The 25,301-nt window shown below is 42.0% G+C and overlaps 2 protein-coding genes across 2 annotated transcripts in view; one reads left to right on the top strand and one right to left on the bottom strand.

Moving 5' to 3' along the window:
- The window catches only part of eif2b1 (eukaryotic translation initiation factor 2B, subunit 1 alpha), a 1,065,098-nt gene that overhangs the window by 859,783 nt on the left and 180,014 nt on the right, over positions 1–25,301 (top strand). The gene's annotated exons all lie outside the window — the stretch shown is intronic.
- dnah10 (dynein axonemal heavy chain 10) overlaps positions 1–25,301 on the bottom strand; it is a 350,590-nt gene that overhangs the window by 310,523 nt on the left and 14,766 nt on the right. The window contains 6 exon segments of the mRNA XM_078554603.1: positions 4,788–4,978; positions 5,275–5,505; positions 7,619–7,776; positions 13,758–13,980; positions 19,378–19,493; positions 23,696–23,804. Of these exon segments, the coding sequence (XP_078410729.1) occupies positions 4,788–4,978; positions 5,275–5,505; positions 7,619–7,776; positions 13,758–13,980; positions 19,378–19,493; positions 23,696–23,804 (1,028 nt within the window).

The raw sequence follows: 25,301 nt of genomic DNA, 5'->3' as shown, positions 1-25,301 counted from the left end.
CCCCCCCCACCCGCCCCCACCCCCAGTTGAAGTGCTAGTTTCAGAAAGTGGAGGCCTGCATGAGTACCACAGCACAGTGGTGTGCTTCAGGACAATGCAGGCAAAGAGCAGGAGCAGACCAACTCCACAGCCCCAGCAGTATGGTGTTCATTGCAACAAGACTGGCACAGTGCTATGGCAGATATGTTCCACTAACCTCGATGTTACCAGCGAACTGAGGTCCGACTTGTGCATGCCACCCTTTTTCAAACGGGTTTAAGGCTGACATAATTTCCCACTGGTGTCTCGCAAAATTGGAAGGCGTGACTAGATTCCAGTGAGCAGCTGTTTTACTGAGCCTTCACGAGAGGTTAGTGAATGCAAATGGCGTTCATGCCACTAGTCGGCAGGATAACCGACCCACCATAAACCCACCATCGGGAGAATTGCAAGTTGTTTTTACGCCAGCTGATTTCCGACTTTTTGCCTTCTGCTGCATTCTCCACTCCCACCTGACATGAAACCCGTCGTGGGCGGGATGGGAAAATGCCACCCAAAGTGATTGGTAGAAAGATTAGAGGGGAGATGAGGAAACTACTTTTCACCCCAAAGGTGGTAGAGGTCTGGAACTCACTGCCTGAAAGGGTGGTAGAGGCAGAAAACCTCATCTCATCTAAAACATGTCCAGGTGTGCACCTGCAGGGCTATAAACCAAATGCTGGAAAATGGGATTAAGCTGGGTGGCTCGTTTTTTTTGGCCAGCAGTGACATAATGGGCCAAGTGGTCTCCTTCTGTGTCATAAACTTTCTTTGATTCTATGAGCAGTTTTGGCAGGCAACCAATTTTCTCCAGCAGCTCAAATAGACTGCCTCTGTTCAAATGGTCAATTGATGCATATAATAACATAATGGTTTCCTTTGTTCACAGCATTTCTCTTGCAGTTGCCGGACTGAGAAGATCAGGTCAATTCTCCATCTTCCAGTTCTGAAACTACACTGGGATTTGGGATAGATGTGTTCAGCCAGGATCTGCAGTCTGACAAGGGCAACACAGGCAAATACTTTTTGGATGATGACCAACAGTGAGATGCCTCAATAATTGTTGTAATGGCCCTTGTTCTTGTGCAGGGTCACAATCTTTGTCTCATGCATATCCTCGGGTTATGAATTATTATGATTATAATTATAATTCTGAATTATTGAACAGGTTGGGCCTGCATCCATTGGAGTTTAGAAAAATGAGGGGTGATCTTATTGAAACATAAGATTCTGAGGGGACTTGATAGGATGGATACCTGGAGGATATTTCCTCTTGTGGGGGAGTCTAGATCTAGGGGACACAGTTTAAGAACAAGACATCTTTTTAAGACAGAGATGAGGAGAAGTTTTTTCTCTCAGAGGGTCATTAATCTGTGGAATTATCTTCCCCAGACAGCAGTGGAGGCTGGGTCACTGAATTTATTCAAGGCTAAATTAGACAGATTTTTAATTGGCGAGGGAGTCAAGGGTTATGGAGGCAGACAGGAAGGTGGAGTGATACCACAACCAGATCAGCCATCATCATGCTGAATGGAGGTGCAGGCTCAAAGGGCCAAATGCCTGCTCCTGCTCCTATGTCCTATGCCACCTCCCTCCAAAGACATAGAGAAGTTCATGCAGTTGCTGCAGGAGTGCCAGTTTCCCATGCTTGATGAGTTCAGGCGGTGTAGTATCAGCACCTGGAGCTTCGTCCATGGCTAGCGAGTCAATAGCTTTGCTAAGCTATACCACTCAGGGTTCGATGCCCAGCTCTGCCCTGACAGGCAGGCTTACTATGGTGTCTAGAACTTCTTCAGTGTTCTCTCAAGAATACAACTCAAGGTGGTGTTCCATCCATTTCTCCAACTGTTTATAGCAGTCGGTGATCACCTCCCCTGCCTTTGTGAACACACCCTGGCACTCAAGAATCAAACTCTCCACTATGGGTGAATAGTTCCACTGCCTTGTGGATACCTTAGAAGAGTTGAAGGCTAAGACTATAAGTCCTGACAAAAAATCTGGAGTGGAGCCAAAAGGTGGACTGCTGTTTAAATATATCATCTTTCCTGCAGCTCCTGCAAACAAGTTGCTGCCAAACATAGTGCTTTGCATTCTTTTGGACTCAGCTGGGGAGGTTAAGAAGGGGACCCTGACATTTGGGCAGCCAAGAATCTCCATAAATTTTGTTCAGGCTTGCAACATGGACACTCCAGTTTTGCTGCAGAACATCAAGACAATATGGGGGACAGTAGTTACAAGTGATAAGACCAACTCAATTGATGAAGAGAATGGATGCTACAAGCTGTCTCCATCGGGGTGAGGGCCCATCACGTCCCACCGGCCAGCCACTGTCCAACTCAAACTGAGCAGTTCCCAACTAGAAAGGTGCTGACCCGCCACGGTCCCCCTGCTTCAATGGGTGTTTGGAGCTTAGCATGTCTGCTCAACAAGTAGACAGAATCCATCACACCAGGCAAACAAACAAGAAAGAAAGAAGATGTCAACTCTTCAACTTGCAAACTGGAATGTTAGGAGCATGTGCACGGGACTGACAGACCATTTGCAGCCAACCAATAACGCATACAAGACAGCTGTGATTGACATGGAATTTGATGGGCTGGACATCGACATAGCTTTCCTACAAGAGACCAAGCTCACCTGGAGCGGATCACTGAAAGAAAAATATTACGCATTCATCAGGGGAAGATTTCAGAAGGAATGTGTGAGCACGGTGTAGGCTTTGCTGTAAGGGATCGCTACTCTCGATGATCGAGCTCCCACAAACGGTTCAGAATGTTTTCTCTCCATCTGTCTCTCAATTCAAACGGGGCCAGTTAACCACATTAGTAACAGCTCCAATGTTGTGCTCCACTACAGAGGCAAAAGACCAGTTCTATGAAGGGCTGGACAGTGCTCTCAACAGAATCCCTAAGTCAGAACATCTTTACCTACTGGGGGGTTTCAACACAAGACCGGATGTGGACCATGAGACATGGCCCTCCTGCCTCAGACATCATGAGCTGAGAAAGATAAAAGGAAAAAGGACAGAGACTGCTTGACCTTTGCTGCTACCACGATATTTGTGTAACTAACACCTCCTTTCAGAACAAACCGTGCCACAAGGTGTCCTGGAGACATCCAAGATCAGGGCATTAGTGCCAGCTGGATCTGACCATCACCAGGTGTGACTCTCTGAACAGCATTCTCAACACACACAGCTACCAGAGCGCTGTGATACAGATCACTCCCTGCTATGCATCAGGGTTAGGATGTAACACTTGAAGTTTCTCATTCAAAGTAAAAATACTGTCCTTGTATCAATGTAAGCCGTACTATCTACCCAGATAAAGCCAACAGTTCCTCGACTCGATTAAACAGGTGCTCTCCAGCATTCCCACACAGCATGCAGAAGTGAAATGGAACATACTTCAAGACACCATCTACAATATCACACTGTCAACATATGGGAAGCATGAGCAGAAAAATGCTTACTGGTTTGAGACTAACATTGCTGTGATGGAACCTGTCATTGAATTTCAAATGACCCGCTCTCATTAATTACAAGAAAGACAGGGAGATTGGAGCCAGAAACCTCTGAATGCCCTAAGAACTATTTGAAGCAGAGTCTAATAGACTGCTAGGCGGTGCACCAATGACTACTGGTTACAACTTTGCCAGAATATCCAGGCATCCTTTGACACAGGGAATGTTGAGGACATGTATGAAAGAATCAAAAAGGCAACAGGTCCCTCAGCAAAGAAAACAACTCCATTGAAAACTGGAGTATCAGACTAGATTATGTGCTTGAGCATCTGGAGTAAGCTGTGAACTCAATTTTCTGATTTGAAGGCAAAAGCATTATCACTGAGACATGGCTGAGGCCTGGAAGAGCGCTGAAAGATGAACTGAACAGTTGTGCTATCTAACTATTCTAGCCACAGACTCCCCAATCAGACAGTGGCAGAGACTCAATTGTTTTCCTGCTTAAATAGAAAGATGTGATTTTTGTCATCCCATTAAACCAGCTGGTCAGTACATATGAAATCACTCAGAGAAATCAGTTGCCAGTGCTGACAAATGGATATCATTCTTATCTGATTACCTGTTTTCTTACTGTAGCATTTAGCAGTAAAGGTGCATGAGCTGAAATCCCAGCCTTGTTCTGCTTTGAAACTTATCTATTCTCATTAATTTGACAGTTTTATTATCAGCTGCTAAATGGACCATTGAAATTTCTGAGATTATGGTGAACTTCCAGAATCCCTTCCAGTAGCAGCCATGAAAAAGGCTGTAACCCAGTCCACAAATTAAAAAACAAAGTGCAAGCTAACTGAAAACACAAGTTAAAGAATATCCTTCAACAGTGCAATAATTTTGATATCACAATGTTCCCTGCTCACCACTGGTGGCCGTGTATTTGGCCATCTTGCCCCATGCTCTGGATTTCCCTCCCTAAACTCCACTGTCTCTCCTTCTACACCATTTAGAACTTCATTAAAACCAACTGCTACGGCCAAACTTTTGTTCACCCTTCTTAATATGTCCTTTTTTGGCTGGCCATCTACTTTTTCTGATTATGCCTTTGGGAAGCACTTTGGAATATTTACCTATCTTAAAGGTGCTGTATAAATGCAATTTGCTTTCATTGTGGTATAGAAGGATCTATTGAAAGCATTACTATAATCCATTTAAAAGCAGTCACCCCCAACAGCAGTATGTATATCAAATACTAACATGTACACATATTTCTACACATCAGTAGAATTCTGAATGCCATTGGCATTGCTTACTTAAATATTGTCCGTACACTGATTACTTTACGGACTCTTTCTGAAATCTCCCATGCAATCCGCTCCATTAGGGGCACCATTCGCTCATCCTTGTTGTAGTGGCGAGAAATGATCCAAACCATCCTCAAGGCATTCATCATTGAAGGAATTGTATCCATGACGACTTGAAATCTTGTTCCATGTGACAGGTTCTAATAAGCGTCCAGAAATTTTAAAAATCATGTGCTGCACATTCATACGTAAACATGAACATTATTGACTGAGGCCTGCACAGCAAATTTAATCAAGGTACAAAACAAAGGACAAGCGGGTATCAGCGAATCAAAGAACAGCAAGTGTATCATTAGAAAAAAAGTTTTTTTAACAATAAAACAAGCCAATGAGTCTTTACCAGAGTGCCAAATTTGCACAAGCATCTTTCACAATGGGAAGAAATATTCACTATTTTTGTCTTCTGTATTACACAAACAGTTCAATTCTTCATTACCTTAAAATGCCGTTCAAGAGTTGACAGGAATCTGACATTGTCTGCAGCTTCAACATGGTACTTGGTGAGGTCAGTAATGATTAAATTCAGGTTCTGGATTAAACCTTGGTCAATTTTGCTCACAAAGTCAACAATCTTCTTCACCACAGGCAGTTTCAGCTGTTCGCTGAGAGCACTGAGAGTAGCATTACGTTCACGCCAGAAATCGATCTCTGCTAATGGACTATTACCCTAAGGAAGAGAATCATATATTACTTTGTGAAAAAGGAAAATGCAATCTTGTCCTCGATCTTAAGATGCCTGATAACAGAGAGTGTAAGTCTTCAATATACCAAGAATGGACTCAAGTAGCATGTGTATTTTACTAAATCGTCATTTATTCACAGAGGAAGTTATGCTTCAGTTATACAAAGCATACCATACCTAGAGAAACTGTTCAGTTTCGGACACCGCATCTGAAGAAGGATAAGGATATATTGGTGTTGGAGGGATTCACCAGGATTTAGCAAGGCTCAGAGTTAAATTATGAGGGCATGTTGCATATACTCAGCTTGTATTTCCTTTAGTTTAAGGGTTGAAGAATCACCTGATCAGGTATTTAAAACAGCCAAGTGATTCAATAGAATTGATATATTGCAACATTATCCTCTGGCAGGGAAGTCCAGAACTAAAGGGCATTATCCTAAAGTAGAGTTATACCATTTAGGAGTTAAATCAGGATTCTTTCCACACACAGGAGAGCAGAAATCTGAAACTCACTTCCCCAAAAGGCTGTGGATGCTGGGGGTCAACTGAAATTTTTTAGTCTGATATTGATAGATTTCTGAGTTCTGACAAAAGGTCATTGACCTAAAATGTTAACTCTGTTTCTCTTCCCACACGCGCTGCCTGATCTGCTGATCATTTCCAGAATTTTCTGTTTTTATTTTAGATTTCCAACATCTACAGTGCTTTGCTTTTGTATCATAAGATTTTCATTGGGCAATGATAGCAAGAGATATGGTACAGAGGCAGGTAAATGGGGGTACACATCAGCTACAATCCAACAGGACAGCAAAATAGGCTCAAGGAGCTAAATGCCCTATTCTTATCCATGTTCATATGGATGATGCAGGATGGCCTGAACATAAAGAGCCAAAAGGACTTTCATCTTCAAGCAGAGAACCGTAACGACATGCAAAGGCAGGAAATGTTCCTTTAAGATACACTTTGCAAGTTTGTTACCTCACAGACAGTGAAGAAGACTGAAGCAAAATGGGAGAAGTGGGTTAGCACTGATGGAGAGAGAAGTATGAGGCAGAGGGAACCAATACTGGGAAATCTTGGAAATGCCCAACAGGTTTACAGCTCTTGATATCTACAGTGAGAACAACGATGCAAGTACTGTGGTGATTTAATCAAGAATAATATCACTACACCATAGAGCAAGGGGTTACTCATAGTTAAGAGAGTAACACTATCCAAGAGAGCAACATTTGTTAGTGGTGGTGCGGGGGTTCTATAATGAGGCAGGGAATCTGATTTGCAGCCGTGACTCAGAATGGTCTGTTGTCTTAAGAAGCTAGGGTAAAGGATAGAAAGGAGCATGGGGAGAAAGCTTTGGGAAAGGAAAATAAACCAACCGGAAACACAAATCACACATCTATCATCTGGCTGAGTAGGATGGAGGTCTCAAGGAAGGAGTTGGCATACAAGGCTGATAATTTCATCATTACTCTCAATGGAAGCCACTGAACCAGTTCCGGGTTAGTGGTTAAATATACCAATGTTATAAAGATGGTAGAGAAAACAAGGTTTCAATTTTGTAGGGCGGTGAAGCATAAGAAATCTGTTCAACAGGTCATGAATCACCTTAACAGAACTGGTAGCAGTGTAATTGTAGACAGGCAAACTACTTGTTGGGGAGGATTTTAAAATGTAAAGTGCTGGAGGGACAGCAAAAACAGGCTAAAATGAAATTATGAAATTATGACATCAATACCAGTGGGTTCAAATAAGGAAAGGAATGAAAAAGAGGTTTATACAAACACAAATAGCTTCTGCTATAAAGCACTGAAATTAATGGGGTTTGTGATTTGAGAATAATTACATTAGTATCGACATTTTAGCATATCAGGCTGATGACAGAGAATGTCCAAAAGCTTGATCGGGGAGCATATTAAATGGTTTATAAGAATAGACATACAAATAGAGGTGGATGAGTAAAAATCTTGTGGAGACCTAGTGAAAATCTATTCAAGTTATGAATTTCCAGAAGAGACCCTTTAAGAATACGACAAAAACTCTACAGGAAAATTAAGGTAAAGAGTGTCCTACTTGGATGGTAACAGAAAGTATATGGCACCTGGGGCGTCTTTGTCAGCTGCTCTTCAATAACACTAGTGATTTGCACCTGCCAGTTCATTATACTCTGTTCTAGTTTATCCATTATCACTGGGTCAAAAGCAAATTGGTTCAAGTCTGTATCAAGATCGATTGATGGCATCTCGAGCTTGATATCACCTGGTTAGAGAGAAAAGAAAGCCATTTACTTTGGGATAATAACAACACTTAAATATCTAAATTTCTCCCCAAAACTGAATTGGTGGCTTTACCACCCCTCCCTGAAGTGAGTTTGCTGAGGCTCAAACTCACAACACAAGGGTCAATTGAAGGGACATGGGCAATGATTATCGTTAGTTACATCCCATGCACAGTGCCCCATATGAACAGGTTTAGACAATGCCCCTCCCACCCCTAACACCGAGTTTTTGTCCTTTACTAGTGGCATATACTCAGCTAGTATTTCCTTGAGTTTACAGGGTTGAGGAGTGATCTGATCAGGTAGGGATCAGGTAGGGGAGGCATCATGCATAGGCCATTGTAATTATGTGAGTGCAGAAAGCACCTGCCTGGAGCAAGTGAGAAAGTCATTGTAATGTTTAAACAATACATGAATTGCTGAAAAAAGGCACATGCTATCAAAGCTCCTCTACTCCTAGCTATCCCGCCATAAACCAGCATCCACTGAAGATGCTGAATCCTTGAAAGCGTGCCTAGCTGATCTAGGTTATGCATATTATTGGATTCCAAATGAATTGGCTGATCTTCACATGCAACACAAATGTATGGTAGCATTGCAAAGCCTCAAGGCCAACCTAGACATACATATCTGCAAACCTGACGAAAGAGCTGGAATAGTCATCCTTAAAAAGTGTGACTGTATTAACAAAATGCACACCATTCTAAACGACAGGTCTAAATTCACATCCATTAGATCTGCTGCTAAGCCTGACCGGACAGCCCTGCTAAAAAGCAAGTTACAGAAATGTTTGTTGGGCTTGTGCAAGAGTGACAAGCTGCCAGGTGGTACATATGATAGGACTCGTCTTCACAGCTCACTGTGTCCGCATATGTATCGGCTGTCCAAGACACACAAAAGTGATGTCCCTTTATGTCCTATCTTAACCATGACTGGTTCTGCACAGCATGAATTGGCCAAATAGTTGGGTGAGTTGCTACAACCAGTTCTGAGCAAGCTTTCCACATACACGATGAAAGATTCCTTTGCCTTTGCGAAGACCATAAAGGACTTGCATATTGATAGCAATGCTGTGTCCATTCGACTTTGCTAGCCTATTCACCAATGTGCTGCTGAAGGAAGCCATAGACATTTGCACCATGTTACTATATCATGGTGACCTAGATGCACCACCATTGTCTGAATCAGTATTCACTGAACTTATGAACTCAGCAACTCATGCAATTGAGTTCAGTTTTAACAACACCGGGCAGAATCATCCCAGGTTTGCACAAAGTGCAGTAGCGGGCAGGAAAAAACTCATTTTACCCACCAGCCGCAATGGCGGGTTTTCACTCCGTATCGTCCCATTCCTGTCCCATTAATGATGCAGCAACAGGAAACATGCCATCTCATTGGCAGGTGGCCTCTGATTTGCCCGCCATGCCATTACCTCGCCACTTCTTCATGCAGGGCACCATCTTTAAACTGCAGCCGCATGCACGTGTCTCAATGCTTGCAGCCCAAGCCTGCTCTGGTGAAGACATGGCCACGAAAACCAAGAATAGTGCAGCTCCCTATTCAGTGACACAACCTTGGGACGCCATCTGGATGCCATGGAGGCCAGCCGCGATGTCCTCTAACCACATTCTGGCCGCAGGAGCCCCATCAGTCTCACCACTGTGGCTTGGAAGCGGTGGCAGAGGTGGTCAGTGCCAGTGCTGCACACAAGAGGTCAGCCATCCAGTGCAGAAAACAGGTGAATGATCTCATCCGTGCCACCAGGTTAGGACAACCATCTTATCACTCTAAACTCACACACTCACAAGCCCATCACACATTCACTGGTATCTCACTCACTGCCAGCTCAAGAGGCATCACCACTCACTCTCTCTCACACACATACCCTCACATCTCACCTGCTCTCACCACCTTGACACCACTTGCAAGATCAACATGTGCCCCACAAACACCCCTTCCCTAGTACAGCCCTCACCCTGCAGCCTCTTCCCCCTTGCCTGAGGCCACTTCTCCCCCTTCCCCAAGCAAGCCCTACCCCTGAGGCTGTTGAAAAGTCACCCCCGCCTTACAGCTGGACTGTTATATAGAGACCTGCCTGTGAGCCCCCTAAAAGTGATGTGATGCTACCTGCGAAGCCTGGCGTTGATTACTGCGAGTGCTGCCCAAAGCAAGGCAGGCAAACAAACCTCAAAGTCCCGAGCGAAGTGCAGCTCACCTGGTGCACGTCGCTTATGTACACTGTGAAACATGTCGCCCAGATGATCCAGCTTGGGGGTGATTCCAGTGAGCAGGGTTTATAATGAGATGCTAAAGTATTGAAATTAGGTTCCCGATGTGTGGAGGCAGGAAATGCAGCCCGCCATTGACAGGTGGAGTGGACGGTCACAAACTGGTTTAACAACGGTGTGAAACCAATTTTTGGCCTTCTCACCTTATTGTTACCCGGTACCCCAGCCCCGCCCACCATGACACCCAACGTCAATGGGGTTGGAAAATTCCAACCACCATGTAAACCCAAATAGGTGGTGTTGCTATGGGACCCCCTCTAGGCCCAGCTCTCACAAACATCTTTGTTGGTTTCCATGGGAAATGTATCTTCAATGGAATAACACCCAACCTCCTACCCCTTGCATGCTTCTGATATGTGGATGATATGTTTGCTATATTTGAATCCACAGCTGCATGCAAGAACTTCCTTACACACCTTAATGGGCTCCATTCTTTGCTCAAATTCATCTTTGAAATGGAGCAGTCAAATGAGCTCCCTTCCCTCAACATACTAGTTCAGAAATCTGCCAATAGGTTCTCTACCACTGTCTACTACAAACCTACCTTCACTGGTCAATATGCTTGTTGGGATTCTTACAGTGCCATATGCTATAAAATTGGCCTTATCAGCAACAACGTAAATAGGGCTCGAGCCATTTGTTCATTGTGCAAGCTTGATGCTGAAATTGGGCACATCAAAGCCATCCTGTGGGATAACAGCTACCCTGATCAGATCATTGCTCACCATATATTACACAAACTCATGAATGAGCCTAAGGCCGCTACTTTCGGTCTTGAGAAGTGCCCAGTCTACCTCAGACACCCTGGAGGGGCAAGGTGTCTCAAAAATTTGAGCAACAGGTGAAGCTAGCCATTTCACTATGCTACTATGCAGTAGCAACACGAGTGCTATTTCCCATTAACAGGATGCTGCCATCAAGCCAAAAAGATTTTCTGCTTATCTCAAAATGAGTAATGTGGTATATGAATTTCAGTGTCGGTGTGATGCCAGGTATGTAGGCCGTATGTCCTAACGACTGGCAGACCATGTCAAAAGGGCACAGCCCTTCGGCTGTTCACAACAGGCAAAGTGCAGACTGTATCAAACCTGCCCGTATTTGCAAAACTCAAAACATAGTGTCCAACATTAGACGTGATTCTGCAATTGGTCACACCTGCTTAACTGATTGTGCTAAGAATTACACTGACAACAAATTTAAGGTTATCAGTCAGGCTCACAGTGTGGCTCAATTAGGCATGCTAGAAGTTACATTTATTCACACACAGGATCCTGTCCTTTGTAGACAGAAGGAGCATGTTCATGCATTGCACCTTTTTCAACTAAACAAAAGCTTGGGGACAGCCATTCCCTGGTTCATTCTCCATGGAAATGCCGTGACCAAGCAGAGTCGACCTGCCTGGTTTGAATTTCAACAAAAGCTTGAGAGTTAACTGTTCCCTGGTGCATTCTCCAATGCAACACCTCTACCAATCAGAGTCCACTAGCAAACTCTCTTCTCATGCAATATAAACTGTTGCTCCCTTTACTATTGGCATGCTTGCAAATCTGATGAATGCAAGATGAAAAGCTTCAACAGCATGTCACATTTTTCAACAATACTCAAGCTCTGTACTACCAAACAACTATTTGAATACGCAAATTGTGTTCCAACATCTTCCAAGTCTCTCTCCAACCATTGAGGTAGATCATAATCACAGTTATATATCACCTCACTCGGCTACTTTGAGATCAGCTACAGGGGAGGGATCATGCAAAGAACATTGTGATTATGTTCAAACTAAATCTGGACATTTTTCCTTTATTGTTTTGTTTGTTTGTTTCAGCTGCTACTTGGGTTTATCTGAACCTTCGAGGTATTGTTTGGCAGCTTCATTGCTACAACTAATAGATTTCCCTAGGTGTGAACAGTTTGGAGGAAGAAAGTTGGCAGTAAAGATACCTGGCAGGTCACGCTGCATTAATAGACCCTGTATCTGCTGGTACTCTCATGTGCAGAGCGGGACGACCTGACATTGGCAGAGAATTGACCCGTATGCTGGCTGCTATTGCTAAAGGAAGCAGAGACATTAGATCCAGTGGCACAAGCAAGATAGATTAATGTTTGACTAAGCACGGTGCAGGAGCACCCTGGATAGGATTCTGTCATGTTTCAGTGATATTGTACAAAATAAGCCACGCCAGATGTTTTACACCCAGCACAAACTGATTGTCTGTGCCTGCCATGATGCTACCAGTCACATGTAAAGTTTATTTATTTCCTCTCAAATTTTCCCCATGGTCACAATAAAGCAGGCTTGACATGATTCCCCAGGTCAAAAATACATGTACCAGCAGAAATACATGTAGTAACACAAAAACATTGTGATATGACCAGGTATTATGGACTAGATATAGTTAGCCCAAAAGGGGTCTTGCACATTGGGCTTTCCCTAGGATTCAGGACCCTGGTAGCAGAAGTCATGCCCAATGACAGCTGCCGACCAGAGGCCAGCAACTCTCCATTGCTTGTCAGCTATCAATAATGCAACCAGCAGAGGGAGGCCCAGGTTCGCCAAGGCACCCCAGGTCAAAGGTGAGTGAGAGCACGATGGGATCACAGGGTGGGGGTCGCAGGAAGGTGGGAAGTAGTGGGGGTTGGAGGCAAGGGGAAGGGTGTGGTTTTCACAACCCACCCACCCCACTCGATGCCAGGTCTTTTGCTCGGGTGTAGAGTGCCTGATAATTAGGGACCCACCCTAGAGGCTGCTGTCAACCTGATGAGGTTTGCTCGGCAGCCTTCAGGAGGCACGGGAAAGCCGTGCAGTTCCCATTTAATCCCTGAGCCACCACGGTCTTGCAGTGGGCTCAAGGATGATAGATGTCAATTGACTCATTAATTTGCCTAATTGACATCCCACTGTCAGCGGCCAGGGAATCCCATGTCAGTCCCTCCCCTCTCTGACTTAATCAGGGGAGATTTTGCCACCGCCGGGGAGCTAGCACAGGGTCTCTCCCACGATTGTGGATCCAGTCACCATGGTTCCCACCGTGACCGGTTCCATCAAATCCAGCCTTATGAGTTGAACTTTCCTGATCCTGCCTCTGAAGGATTGGGCATGACTACTATATATAATGCAAGCACCTCCACTCCCCCAGCCGCCGCCCCCACACATTCCCCCCACCCCACCCTACAATGATCCTCAGATAGGAATCACTAAATATTGATGGCAGGCTTCTGGTAGAATCCTCCTGTGAGTGGCCAACTCTGGAATATACAGCCAGTACTGCCGCTCCCATTAGAGACCAAAATAATGGGGAAAAGTGGAGAGAGAGGGTCTGATCATTCAATTTGCCCCCTTTGCATCCCCTATCCCACCCAATTTTGGGTAGAAGATCACCCACATGTAGGTCACACTGCAGTTTATAGGGGCAAGGACTCACTTATGGGACGTACCTTGTCACTGTACACAAAGAAACATCTGGTACAGCCCAAACTTTGTACCATATACTCTCTCCCAATGTATTCCTGACTTTCTATTCTCACCACATCTAATAGGTTTGTTTTGGGGATAACATTTGCCTTTTACAAAAGCAACCTATTTGAATTCCACAAATATAACACCAGTCTTAATGCACATGTTCTGAGCATGAATACACAAGTTGAGTGACATTTAGTCATAAATAAACACTAACCCTCAACTTGTTGAATAGTCCTCTGAACCTGATTTGAGAACTTATGTATGGTTATTAAGAACTCATCCCTGACAAATTGAATATTTCGTGAATCCCCTCCTGCTCTTGTGTCCTGTAAATTGATTTTGTCATGCTGAAACGTCGTTGCACTCAAAAAACGAGTTGAACCGTGTTTTATTTCAAAATTTCTTTGATGTTGATGTGCCAAAAGTGGTACGAAGACCTGGAAAAACATAAAATATAACATTGATATAATTTCAAACCCTGCATCTAGTAGTATCAATAGTGTCAAAATGCAAAAGGTGTTTACTTCAAAAGTTGTACACATATGAATACATAGGTCATGAAAACTGCTGATTCATTAAAAAATATCCCATTGACTAAATGCAAACCTATTACACTTCAGCTTCTCAGAATATGTATCAGTGACTTGAATGAAGGAATAGAGAGCTGTATATTCAAGTTTGCAGGTGACACTAATTCAGGAGAGTCAGTGAGTTACATAGATGGGAGCAGAAAGTTACAAAGAGACATAGACAGACTAAGTGAATGGGTAAAACTGTAGCAGATGGAGTTCAATGTAGAGAAATGTGAGGTCATCCACCTAGGGTCTGAGAAAGACAAATTCGAACGTTTTCTTAATGGTGAGAGACTAGGAGCTGTTGAGGGGCTTTTGGGCTTCCAAACACAAACTACTAAAAGCTACTGGACAGTTACAAAAAGTAGTTAAACAGAACATTGAGCTGCATCTCAAAGTGAGCTGGAAAACAAAGAGAAGGGAATTTGGATCAGTTCTGAGGACTTGATTTGTATTCTTTATTCATCCACCAGATGTGGGCATTGCTGGTAAGGCCAGCATTTATTGCCCATCTCTAATTGCCCTTAACTGAATGTCTTGCGAGAGTCAACCACATTGCTGCAAGTCTAAAATCACATATAGGCCAGAGCAGTAAGACTGCTGATTTCCATCCCTGAAGGACAATAGCACAACAATCTGGCAGTTTTATGGTCACCATTACTGATAATAGCTTTTTAGTCCAGACTTAATTTATTAACTGAATTTTAAATTCCCCAGTTGTCATAGTGGAATTTAATCTAGAAAGAATCGTAGAATGAACCATAGAATGGTAACAGCATGGAAGGGAGGCTATTGAGTCCATGCCAGCTGCCTGCAAGAACAATTTAGCTTGTTCCACTCCCCTCCCGTAGCCTTGCAAATTTTGTCCCTTAGGATGCTTATCCAATTCTTTTTTGAAAGCCACAATACAATCTGCCTCCGTCATCTTTCAGGCAGTGCATTTCAGGTTGTAACCACTCGCTACATAAAAAAAAGTTTTTTCCTCATGTCGCTTTAGTTCTTTTGCCCATCACTTTAAATCTGTGTCCTTGGGTTCTTAATTCTGTGTCAATGGGAACAAGTCTCTGGATCATTATTCCAGGTGCCTGGATTGCTGGTCCAGTAACATAATGACTATGCTACTGTTCCAGTAGCATGCTTCTCTTCCACAGATGCCAGCTGGCCTGCTAAGTGTTTCTAACATTCACTGTTTTTATTTCAGCATTCATGGCAATTTTCTTTCATTTAATTTTTACTTGGTTAATAGATTTATTCTTATTCTCTATATTTCAACAAAGTATTACAAATCTATTGTTTTTTTATCAGCTAATACATGAGGAATGATGTCACATTTTTCAAGAATATATTGAGTTAAGAACAACCAATGTTTTAAATTCCTTGTACAACACCATGGAGCCTTGCTAGTACATTGAAATAGATCCTATCACCTTGCCTTAATCAAAGATTTGAAAATTCAATCTCCAGTACTGGGGTAGAAGGGAGCTGTTCCGGTGGGTCCGGCTTCATTTGAACCGTGCTGGGATCAGTGTCCTGGCGAACCGAATAACTAGAGCTGTAGAGACGGCTTTAAACTAAATAGAGTGGGAGAGGATTCTGGAAAGGGAATAAGTAGGCTTACAAAGCAAAAGGACATGGCAGCCTTGCAGGGCAGCTATTTAAGTAATGATAACCAGAGTGTGACAGGAAGGGACAGAGTGTACAAGCATAAAAAAAGCAGCAAATAGAGTCAAAAGGGGAAAAAATGGCAAAAAGACAAAGTTAATGGCTCTTTACTTAAATGCACATAGTATTCAGAACAAAATAAATGAATTAACAGCACAAATAGAGGTTAATGAGTATGATCTTATAGCCATTAAAGAGACGTGGTTACAAGGAAATCAAAGCTGGGAACTAAATATTCAGAGGTATGTGAATTTTCAAAAGGATAGGCAGGAAGGAAAGGGTGGTGGGGTGGCTTTGTTAGTACAAGATGGAATAAGTACGATAGCAGGAAAGGATCTTGGATCCGAAGATGTAGAATCCATATGGTTGGAGTAAGGAGGGGAAGAAGACACTGGTGGGAGTAGTCTATAGGCACCCTGACAGTAGCTATACTATAGGACAGAGAATAAATCAGGAGCTAATGAGGCCATGTAAAAAAAGTACATTAATCATGGGTGACTTTGATCTTCATGTAGATTGGGAAAATCAAATTGGCAGAGGTAGACATGAGCAAGAATTCATAGAGTGTATTCGGGACAGTTTCTTAGAACAATATGTTGTGAATCCAACCAGGGATCAGGCTATTTTGGATGTGGTAATGTGTAATGAGGCAGGTTTAATAAATGATCTCAGAGTAAAGGATCCCAAAGGAAGCAGTGACCATAACGTGGTAAAATTTAGCATTCAGTTTGAGTTTGAGAAATTTGGGTCGGAAACAACTGTCCTAAACTTAAATAAGGATAATTACAAAGGAATGAGGGCAGAGTTGGCTGGAGTGGACTGGGAAAGGAGTTTAGCAGAAGAGACGGTTGATGAACAATGGCAGACGTTTAAGAAAATAGTTCATGACTCACAACAAAGATATATCCCAGTGAGGAAGAGGATTCTAGGAAGGGGATAAACTAACTATGTTTAACTGAAGAAGTTAAGGGTAGTATCAAATTGAAAGAAAAAGTATACAATGTGTCAAAGATTATTGGTAAGCCAGAGGATTGGGAAAGTTTTAAAAGCCAACAAAAGATGACCAAAAAAAATAAAGAGGGAGAAAATAAATGTTGAGGATAAACTAGCAAGTTATATAAAAACGGACAGTAAGAGCTGCTTTAAATATATAAAAAGGAAAAGAGAGGCCAAAGTGAACATAGGCCCCTTAGAGAATGAGGCTGGGAAAATAATAATGGGGAACCAGGAAATGGCAGAGGTGTTGAATAAATATTTTGCTTCAGTCTTCACAGTAGAAGGTGCTAATAGCATTCTAAAAATACTAAATAATCAAGGGGAAAAGAGGGGGAGGGGTAGGAAATAAATACAATAACTATCGTTAGAGAAAAACTACCAGGGAAACTAATGGGGCTAAAGGCCGATAACTCCCCTGGACCTGATGGGTTGCGTCCTAGGATATCAAAGGAAACGGCTACAGAGACAGCGGATGCACTGGTAGTAATCTTCCAAGAATCCTTAGATTCTGGAAAAAGTCCCAGGGGATTGGAGAACGACCAATGCAACACCCTTATTCAAAAAGGGAGGGAGACAAAAAACAGGTAACTATAGGCCAGTTAGCTTAACATCTGTCATTGGGAAAATGTTGGAGTCTATTATAAAGGATGTAATGGCAGAGCATTTAGAAATACATAATCTAATCAAGCAGAGTCAGCATGGCTTCATGAAGGGGAAATCATGCCTGACAAATTTATTAGAACTCTTTGAGGAGGTAACAAGCAGGATAGATAAAGGGGAATCTGTAGCCGTAACATATTTGGATTTCCAAAAGGCGTTCGATAAGGTATCGCATATAAGGCTACTTAATAAGGTAAGAGCCCATGGTGTTGGGGTAGTATATTAGCATGGATAGAGAATTGACTAACTAATAGAAGAAAGAGAGTTGGAATAAGGGGGGCATTTTCAGGATGGCAACCTACAACTAATGGAGTACCACAGGGATCAGTGCTGGGGCCTCAATTATTTACAATATATATTAATGACTTAGATGAGGGAAATGAACGTACTATCGCCAAGTTTGCGGATGACATAAAAATAGGTGGGAAGGCAAGTGGTGAGGATGACACAAGGAGTCTACAGAGGGATATAGACAGGTTAAGTGAGTGGGCAAAAACTTGGCAGATGGAATATAATTGGGAAAAATGTGAGGTTATGCACTTTGGCAGGAAGAATAGAGGAGCTGAATATTATTTAAATGGAGAAAGACTGCAGAAGCACAGAGGGATTTGGGGGTCCTTGTGCATGAATCCCAAAAAGCTAACATACAATTTCAACAGGTAATAGGGAAGGCAAATGGAATGTTGGACTTTACTTCAAAGGGGATGGAGTATAAAAATAGGGAAGCCTTGCTAAAACTATACAAGGCACTAGTTAGACCACACCTAGAATACTGTGAACAGTTTTGATCCCCTTATTTAAGGAAAGATATACTGGCATTGGAGGCAGTCCAGAAAAGGTTCACGAGATTGATTCCAGGTATGGAGGGATTTTCTTATGAGGAGAGGTTGAGTAGGTTGGGCCTGTACTCATTGGAATTTAGAAGAATGAGAGGCGACCTTATTGAGACATTTAAGATTCTTAGGGGGCTTGGCAGGGTAGATGCTGAGAGGTTGTTTCCCCTGGTGGGAGAGTCTAGGACCAGAGGGAATAATCTCATTGTAAGGGGGCGTTCATTTAAAACAGAGATGAGGAGGAATTTCTTCTCTCAGAGGGTAGTCAATCTGTGGAATTATTTAACGCAGAGGGCTGTAGAGGCTGGGTCATTAAGTATCTTCAAGGCTGAGGTAGACAGATATTTAATCAGTAAGGGAATCAAGGGTTATGGGGAAAGGGCAGGAAAGAGGAGTTGAGGATTATCAGGTCAGCCATGATTTCATCGAATGGCGGAGCAGGCTCGATGGGCCGAATGGCCTACTTCTGCTCCTATGTCTTATGGTCACATAGGCTTTTAGAAAAAGCAAAATATTTAGAATGATGAGGCAGCAACTCATGCTGGGGCATAGGTTACAAACTGGGAGTTTCAATAAACTGCGCAGGCTCAGAATGCACAGACTCAGTTGAGAGATTTTTTTAAATATTCTGTAAAAGACCAGGCTTTTGATAGGCTGAGGCCATGAAGTAAAAATGATAAAGTCGGCATTTAAATAAATGAAAAATACCCCGAGTGTATTTTAAAATGTTATTATGAAATGTGTGTTCCTTTGTTTTTATTATATCTTACTTTGAAATTTCAGTAACTGAGAAAGAATTGGTAAACAAAATTTTCTTTCAAAAAGAATTCTTATTGATTATTAATAAACAAGCCATGAAGCTGCATTGTTTACATTCAATTTCAGCATAATAAAATGTTGGCATGGGTAGATTGAGTTTTCTCACTATAAATGTTTGCAGAGGCCATCTTTATTAATAAATTGACATTAATGTGTTTATTAAGGTCAATTGACATAAATATTGACATTAATGAGCATTACAGAAAGCAACATTTAGGCACAGGGAATATATGTCAATATCGCAATATAATATTGCACCAGTACCTTATGTTTATAGATTTCATTTTCTTACCTGTGTTAATATTTGATGTAACATCAACAAAGAGTGTCCATTCAGCATGCCAAACTCCAACATTTTGGGCATTAGTAAATTAGTCTCCTTCATGTCATTGGGCTCAGTAATGGTTTCTATAGAAATATTTATATACAATATCAAGCTCAGTTAGATACAATTATTACTGAGTTAACAATATAGGCTTTTTTATAACTGTGGCAAAATGTAATACTTTTCTCATTATATAATTTTTGTTATGTAAAATCAGGGTTAAAACAAGGCTCACTTAAATAAATCTCCCAGATTGCTTGATAAACAACAGCTCAGAAATGAAGGTTAAATGCCTGATGTATGATTCCTCAAGACGTTAGTTTATTAATATTTTTGCAACTTGTTTTATCTGATTGCTTTGTTCTGTGTAATATTGATTGAGCTCTAAGGGGTTTTAAAAATATGTGACCCATGGATTTTGCAACAGCTATGAGTAGTGTCCTATATTCCAGGCAAGTGTCACTTGCAATTCAATTGGTAGCACACTGCCTCTGAGTTTGAAGGTTGTGTGTTCAAGTTTCACTTCAGGGACTTGGGCTCATAATCCAATTTGACACTTCAATGCAGCACTGAGGAGGTGCTGCACAGTTGAAAATTATTTCGAGTTATCAACAGTCACAGATTGCAACTCTGTCGAGTACAATCACAGTTCTTGGTTTCCGGGAGTGGGACATGAACCCACAACCCTCTGATTCAAAGGCAAGGGTGCTATGAACTGAGCCACAACTGACACCTCAAGGTGCTTTACTTCAGATGAGATGCTAATCCAGGATTTGTTTGCTCTCAGATGGACGTGAACAATTCTAAGCTACTATTTCAAAAACAAATGAGAGTTCTCCCAGGTGTCCTGATCAACATTTATCCCTTAACCAACACCACTAAAACACATCCTCCAGTTATCCTCTCATTGCTGAGTGAAATTATCTGCTGAGTTTCCAGCATTAAAAAGTGATTTCATTTCAGCAGTACTTCATTGCCTGTACAGCATCCTGAGATTGTGAAAGGTGAAATTTTGATTTCCTTTGTTCCTACTTCAAAGGATGTGCTAGGTACAACTACGAGAGGGTGATCACTCATGGGCAGTTCTTCTGAGGCCATTAGATGGGAAGGCAGGAGTTCAAAGCGAGGCATGGATATGTCTGCATTCTACATTTGAGATGAATAGCAATTTTCTGTATATTAGTTCTAATCTGTTCTTTGCCGTTGCAGCTACTTAACATCCATTTAGTTACTGATAATAAAATAGTCACGTAGCTGAGATGCTTGCAACTCTGTGACCCATGGTGGAGTGAGGGAAGATAGGAACAGAAGACATTGTTTCAGCCCTCGAGCCTGTTCCATGATTCAATGAGGTCATGGCTGATCTCTATAGGAGGTCTTGTGGTGCAGTGGGTAGCGTCCCTATCTTTGAGCCAGGAGCTCTAGGTTTGAGTCCCAATCCAGAGCTCGATGGCCACAGAAGGTGCGTTCATAACTTGGACAAATAGGTTGATTATCAACCAGCAAATCGTTCCATTATGCCTATGGCAGGTGGTGAAAGCGGGAGAGTCTCCTGGTCAGCCAGAACCATGTGGTAGCTGCAGTGCAACAAACTCCCCAGCATGAAAGACTCAACACACAGTTCTTGCCAGGGATGTACTCTGTGGCGAGGGTCATCCTTATTTTGAGGGACTACCAGAGAAAGAGGTTGTCTGTATCCTAACTCCATATCCCTTAATATCTTTGTCAATCAAAATGTTATTGATCTCAGATCTAAAATAATCAATTAAGCTAGTGTCAACTCTTTTTTTGTGGGACAGAGTTCCACATTTTCACCACCTTTTGTGTGATGAAGAAATGGGAGCAGGATTAGGCCATTCAGCCCCTCGAGCCTGCTTCATCATTCAATAAGATCATGGCTGATCTGACTGTGGCCTTAACTCCACTTTCCTCCATACCCTCCATAACCCTTGACTCACTTATTGATCAAAAATCTGTCTAGTTCAACCTTGAATACATTCAATGACTCCACTGCTCTCTGGAAAAGAGAAATCCAAAAATTAACGATCTTCTGAGAGAAGAAATCCCTCATTGAATCAGTCTTAAATGGGAGACCTCATACTGAAACTGTGTCCCCTAGAATTAGATTCCCCCACAGAGGGAACTATCCTCTCAGCATCTAATATGTCAAGACCCCTCTCCAAGAATCTTAATGTTCCAATAAGATCACCTCTCATTCTTCTAAACGCCAATGAGAACAGTCCCAAGCTGCTCAACCTTTCCTCATAAAACAACCCCTTCATCTCAGGAATCAACCAAGTGAACCTTCTCTGAACAGCTTCCAATGCAAGTATATCCCTCGTTAAATAAGGAGACAAAAACTGTAAGCAATTCTCTAGGTGCAGTCTCACCAATGCCCTGTACAGTTGTAGCAAGACTTCCTACTTTTATACTCCATTCCCCCGCCCCCTGCAATAAAGGGCAACATTCAATTTGTCTTCCTAATTACTTGCCATAACTGCATGCTAACATTTTGTGATTCTGAGGAACTCATCCTCTGTGCTGTAGCATTCTGCAGTCACTCTCCATTTAAATAATAGTCTGCTTTTCTCTTCTTCAGACCTCAGATTTTCACATTTCCCCACAGTATACTCCATCTACCAATTTTTTGCCCACTCACTTAACCTATCTATATCCCTTTGCAGGCTTTCTGTGTCCTTCTCACAACTTGCTTTCCCACTTATTTTTATATCGTCAGCAAATTTGGCTACAATACACTTGATCTCTTCATCTAAGTCATTAATATAGATCGTAAATAGTTGAGGCCCCAGCACTGATCCTTGGGGAACTCCACTAGTTACAGTTTGCCCAACTGAAAATGGGCAAATTTATCACAACTCTCTGTTTTCTGTTAGTTAGCCAGTCCTTCATCCAAGCTGATAGATCACCCCCAACATGATGAGCTCTTATCTTGTGCAATAACCTTTTATGTGCCACTTTATCAAATGCCTTTTGGAAATCCAAATATATAGCTGGTTCCCCTTCATCCACCCTGCTTGTCACATCCTCAAAGAACTCTAATAAATTCGTCATGATTCATGATTTCCCTTGCACAAAACCATGTTGACTCTGCCTGATTGTATTATGATTTTCTAAAGGTCCTGATACTACTTCCTTAATGATGAATTCTAGCATCTTCCCAATGATGGATGTTAGGCTAACTATAGCCATCTCCCTCCTTTCTTGAATAGTGCCATTACATCTGTGGTTTTTCAAACGACTAGGGCCTTTCCAGAATCTAGGGAATTTTGGAAAATTACAACCAATGCATTCACTATCTCTGCAGTCACTTCTTTTAAGATCCTAGGATGCAGGCCATCAGGTCCGGAGGACTTGTCAGCCTTTGGTCCCATTAATTTTCCTAGTATTTTTTCTTCAGTGACAGTGATTGTTTTAAGTTCCTCCCTCCCTTTTGCCCTCTGCTTTTCTATTATTCTTGGGATGGTTTTAGTGTCTTCAACCTTTATGACAGATACAAAATACTTGTTCAAAGTCTTTGCCATTTCCTTGTTCCACATTATTAATTCCCCAGTCTCGTACTCTAAGGGACCAATGTTACTTTAGTTACTCTATTCCTGACCTTTCTGTCCTTGGCCTGCTGCAATATTCCAATGAATCTCAACACAAGCTCAAAGAACAGCACCTTATCTTTCAACTCGGCGCTCTACAGTCTTCCTGACTCAACACTGACTTCAACTATTTTAGATCAGAACATTTGTCTCTGTTTTGTTTCGGGTTCTTTTTTGCTGGTTCGTTTTTTTCTTATTTCTTTCTTCATTCCTTCACTTTGCATTTAGACGGTTGCTTTCCTGCCATTCACACCTCATCTAGACATCTTCTTTACTTTACCCATTACCACTCCTTTTAGCTTTTGTACCATGAAACCTTTTGTCATTTAAACTCTCCTGCACTCCACCCTTTCACATGCCTTCCCTTTTGTCCTTCTTCCCCACCACCCCCCTTTCACTTGCGCAAAACCTATTACATTTTACCTTTACTATGTTCTGATGAAGGATCATCGACCTGAAACGTTAATTCTATTTCTCTCCACAGATGCTGCCTGACCTGCTGAGTATTTCCAGCATTTTCTGTTTCTATTTCAGATTTCCAGCATCTGCAATATTTTGCTTTGTACTTGTTAGTAATGTTAAGTAACAATTCTATGATAGGATACCCATGTTTCTGCTTGAAAGGGGTTTCAGTGCACATGAGCTACGACAACAACTTTATAAAAATATATACCTACCTCTTCTATTCCTGAGAAAATAGAATATGTCGTAATTCATAAACTGCGGAGGAACATTGTCAAGAGAAACATGGAGCATTGTGCGCTCAACTAACTGGGTTATGATTTTCTGCAGTGAAGGAAAAGCATGGGTTTATATATTAATGATACATTAAAGAACACATTTTACACATGCAAAGTTCTGTGTATTTTAATAAAAAGTCCATGTCAACGAGCATCAGTTATATAACATGCTCCTTGATATACTTCTTACAACTGTTTCATGATTTCAATTACAATGATAATGAAGCATTGATCCTACTGACTCAATGGATAAATATACTGCTTGGTATGCTACTGCTCCATACTGATCAGGAGTGTCCAGGTTCAGTGAGTTAACTACCCTCAGCCGGTATAGGGAGGAGTGCTACATTAGGCCACAGTGTTCCTAGTCCAAGAAAGTGAGAGAACATCAGTGCTGGGGAAACACAAGCTCTGCTGCTCACTCCATTCAGTTCTAGTTTGAGCAATGCCAGGGAAGGTATGGATTAGAGGTTGCAGTATCTGTATGGGTGACCTGCAGAAAACCAAACCAGATCTCCTGACTTTGTGATATCTTCAGTATCCTAACTAGGCAAAGCAGGTACAGGTGGAAGTTCAGGAAGAAATCACTCATCCAATCAATAGCAGGCTGGGAATCAAAATGGTATCCTTCCTCTCAGTTTAAACCCCATTATAGTCAGTTGGCAGTCTAAGCTGCACTGAGCTGGGGGAGTCACCAGCAAGCTGAAGAGGAATTGGATAAGCAGCCCAGCTAATCTGTGCTTTGAAGTGGCTGCCAAAGAGAACTAAGGTGTTGTCAGTACAGGCACGAGACCCATTACACTGAATAATTAGGATCTGATTAGTTGGAAATAAAATTACCAATAAAAAGAAATAACATTTCAACCACACTATTCCAAATGGTCCCACCTGTGCAGTATTTATGTCACGAGAGCACAGTTAAATTCCATAATCAATATTCTGAGTGCGTGTAATAACAACAGCTGGAAATATTCAGTGGTCAGGTAGCATCCAGAGAGATTCAAAAGAGAGTCACTTGATTTAGTGTGTCCTGAGAAAGGATCTTGGGCCTGAAATGTCACTGACTGACTTCAGTTACTCGCTCCTGAGTAACTGCAGCATTTTCTCTTTTCATTCTCAGATTTCAAGCATCCACAATATTTCATTTTTGAATGAGTATAATATATTGGGGCTTTACAATGTTAGTCACAGTATTTATACTGGATCCACAGTGATCTACTTCAGTAGATCAGGCAAAGTGAGACGGAGACTGAGTGAGTAGAAATTAGGTTCACGTGTGAATTTGGTGCAGGGCGAAGAGGTGCTTTAAGTAAAGTTTATTGCAATTAATAAAGTGCGTTAATTATTCGATATACTAGTAAGATTTAGCAATAATTGTAAAGTTTATTAAGTTAAGGCCAAGTAAAATAAAGTTAATATAAGTAAACCAAAGTAAAAGAAAGCTAACATAAATGAAGTAAAGTTAAGACATGACAGGGCAGCTTGGTCACATGGCTCGGTTACATGTTCTGTACCATGTGGGAAGTCATGGATGCTACCAGTG

Source organism: Cetorhinus maximus, chromosome 12, assembly GCF_964194155.1.
Source record: "Cetorhinus maximus chromosome 12, sCetMax3.hap1.1, whole genome shotgun sequence".
NCBI classification, from domain to species: Eukaryota; Metazoa; Chordata; class Chondrichthyes; order Lamniformes; family Cetorhinidae; genus Cetorhinus; species Cetorhinus maximus.
This window is presented reverse-complemented; position numbering and strand designations above follow the sequence as displayed.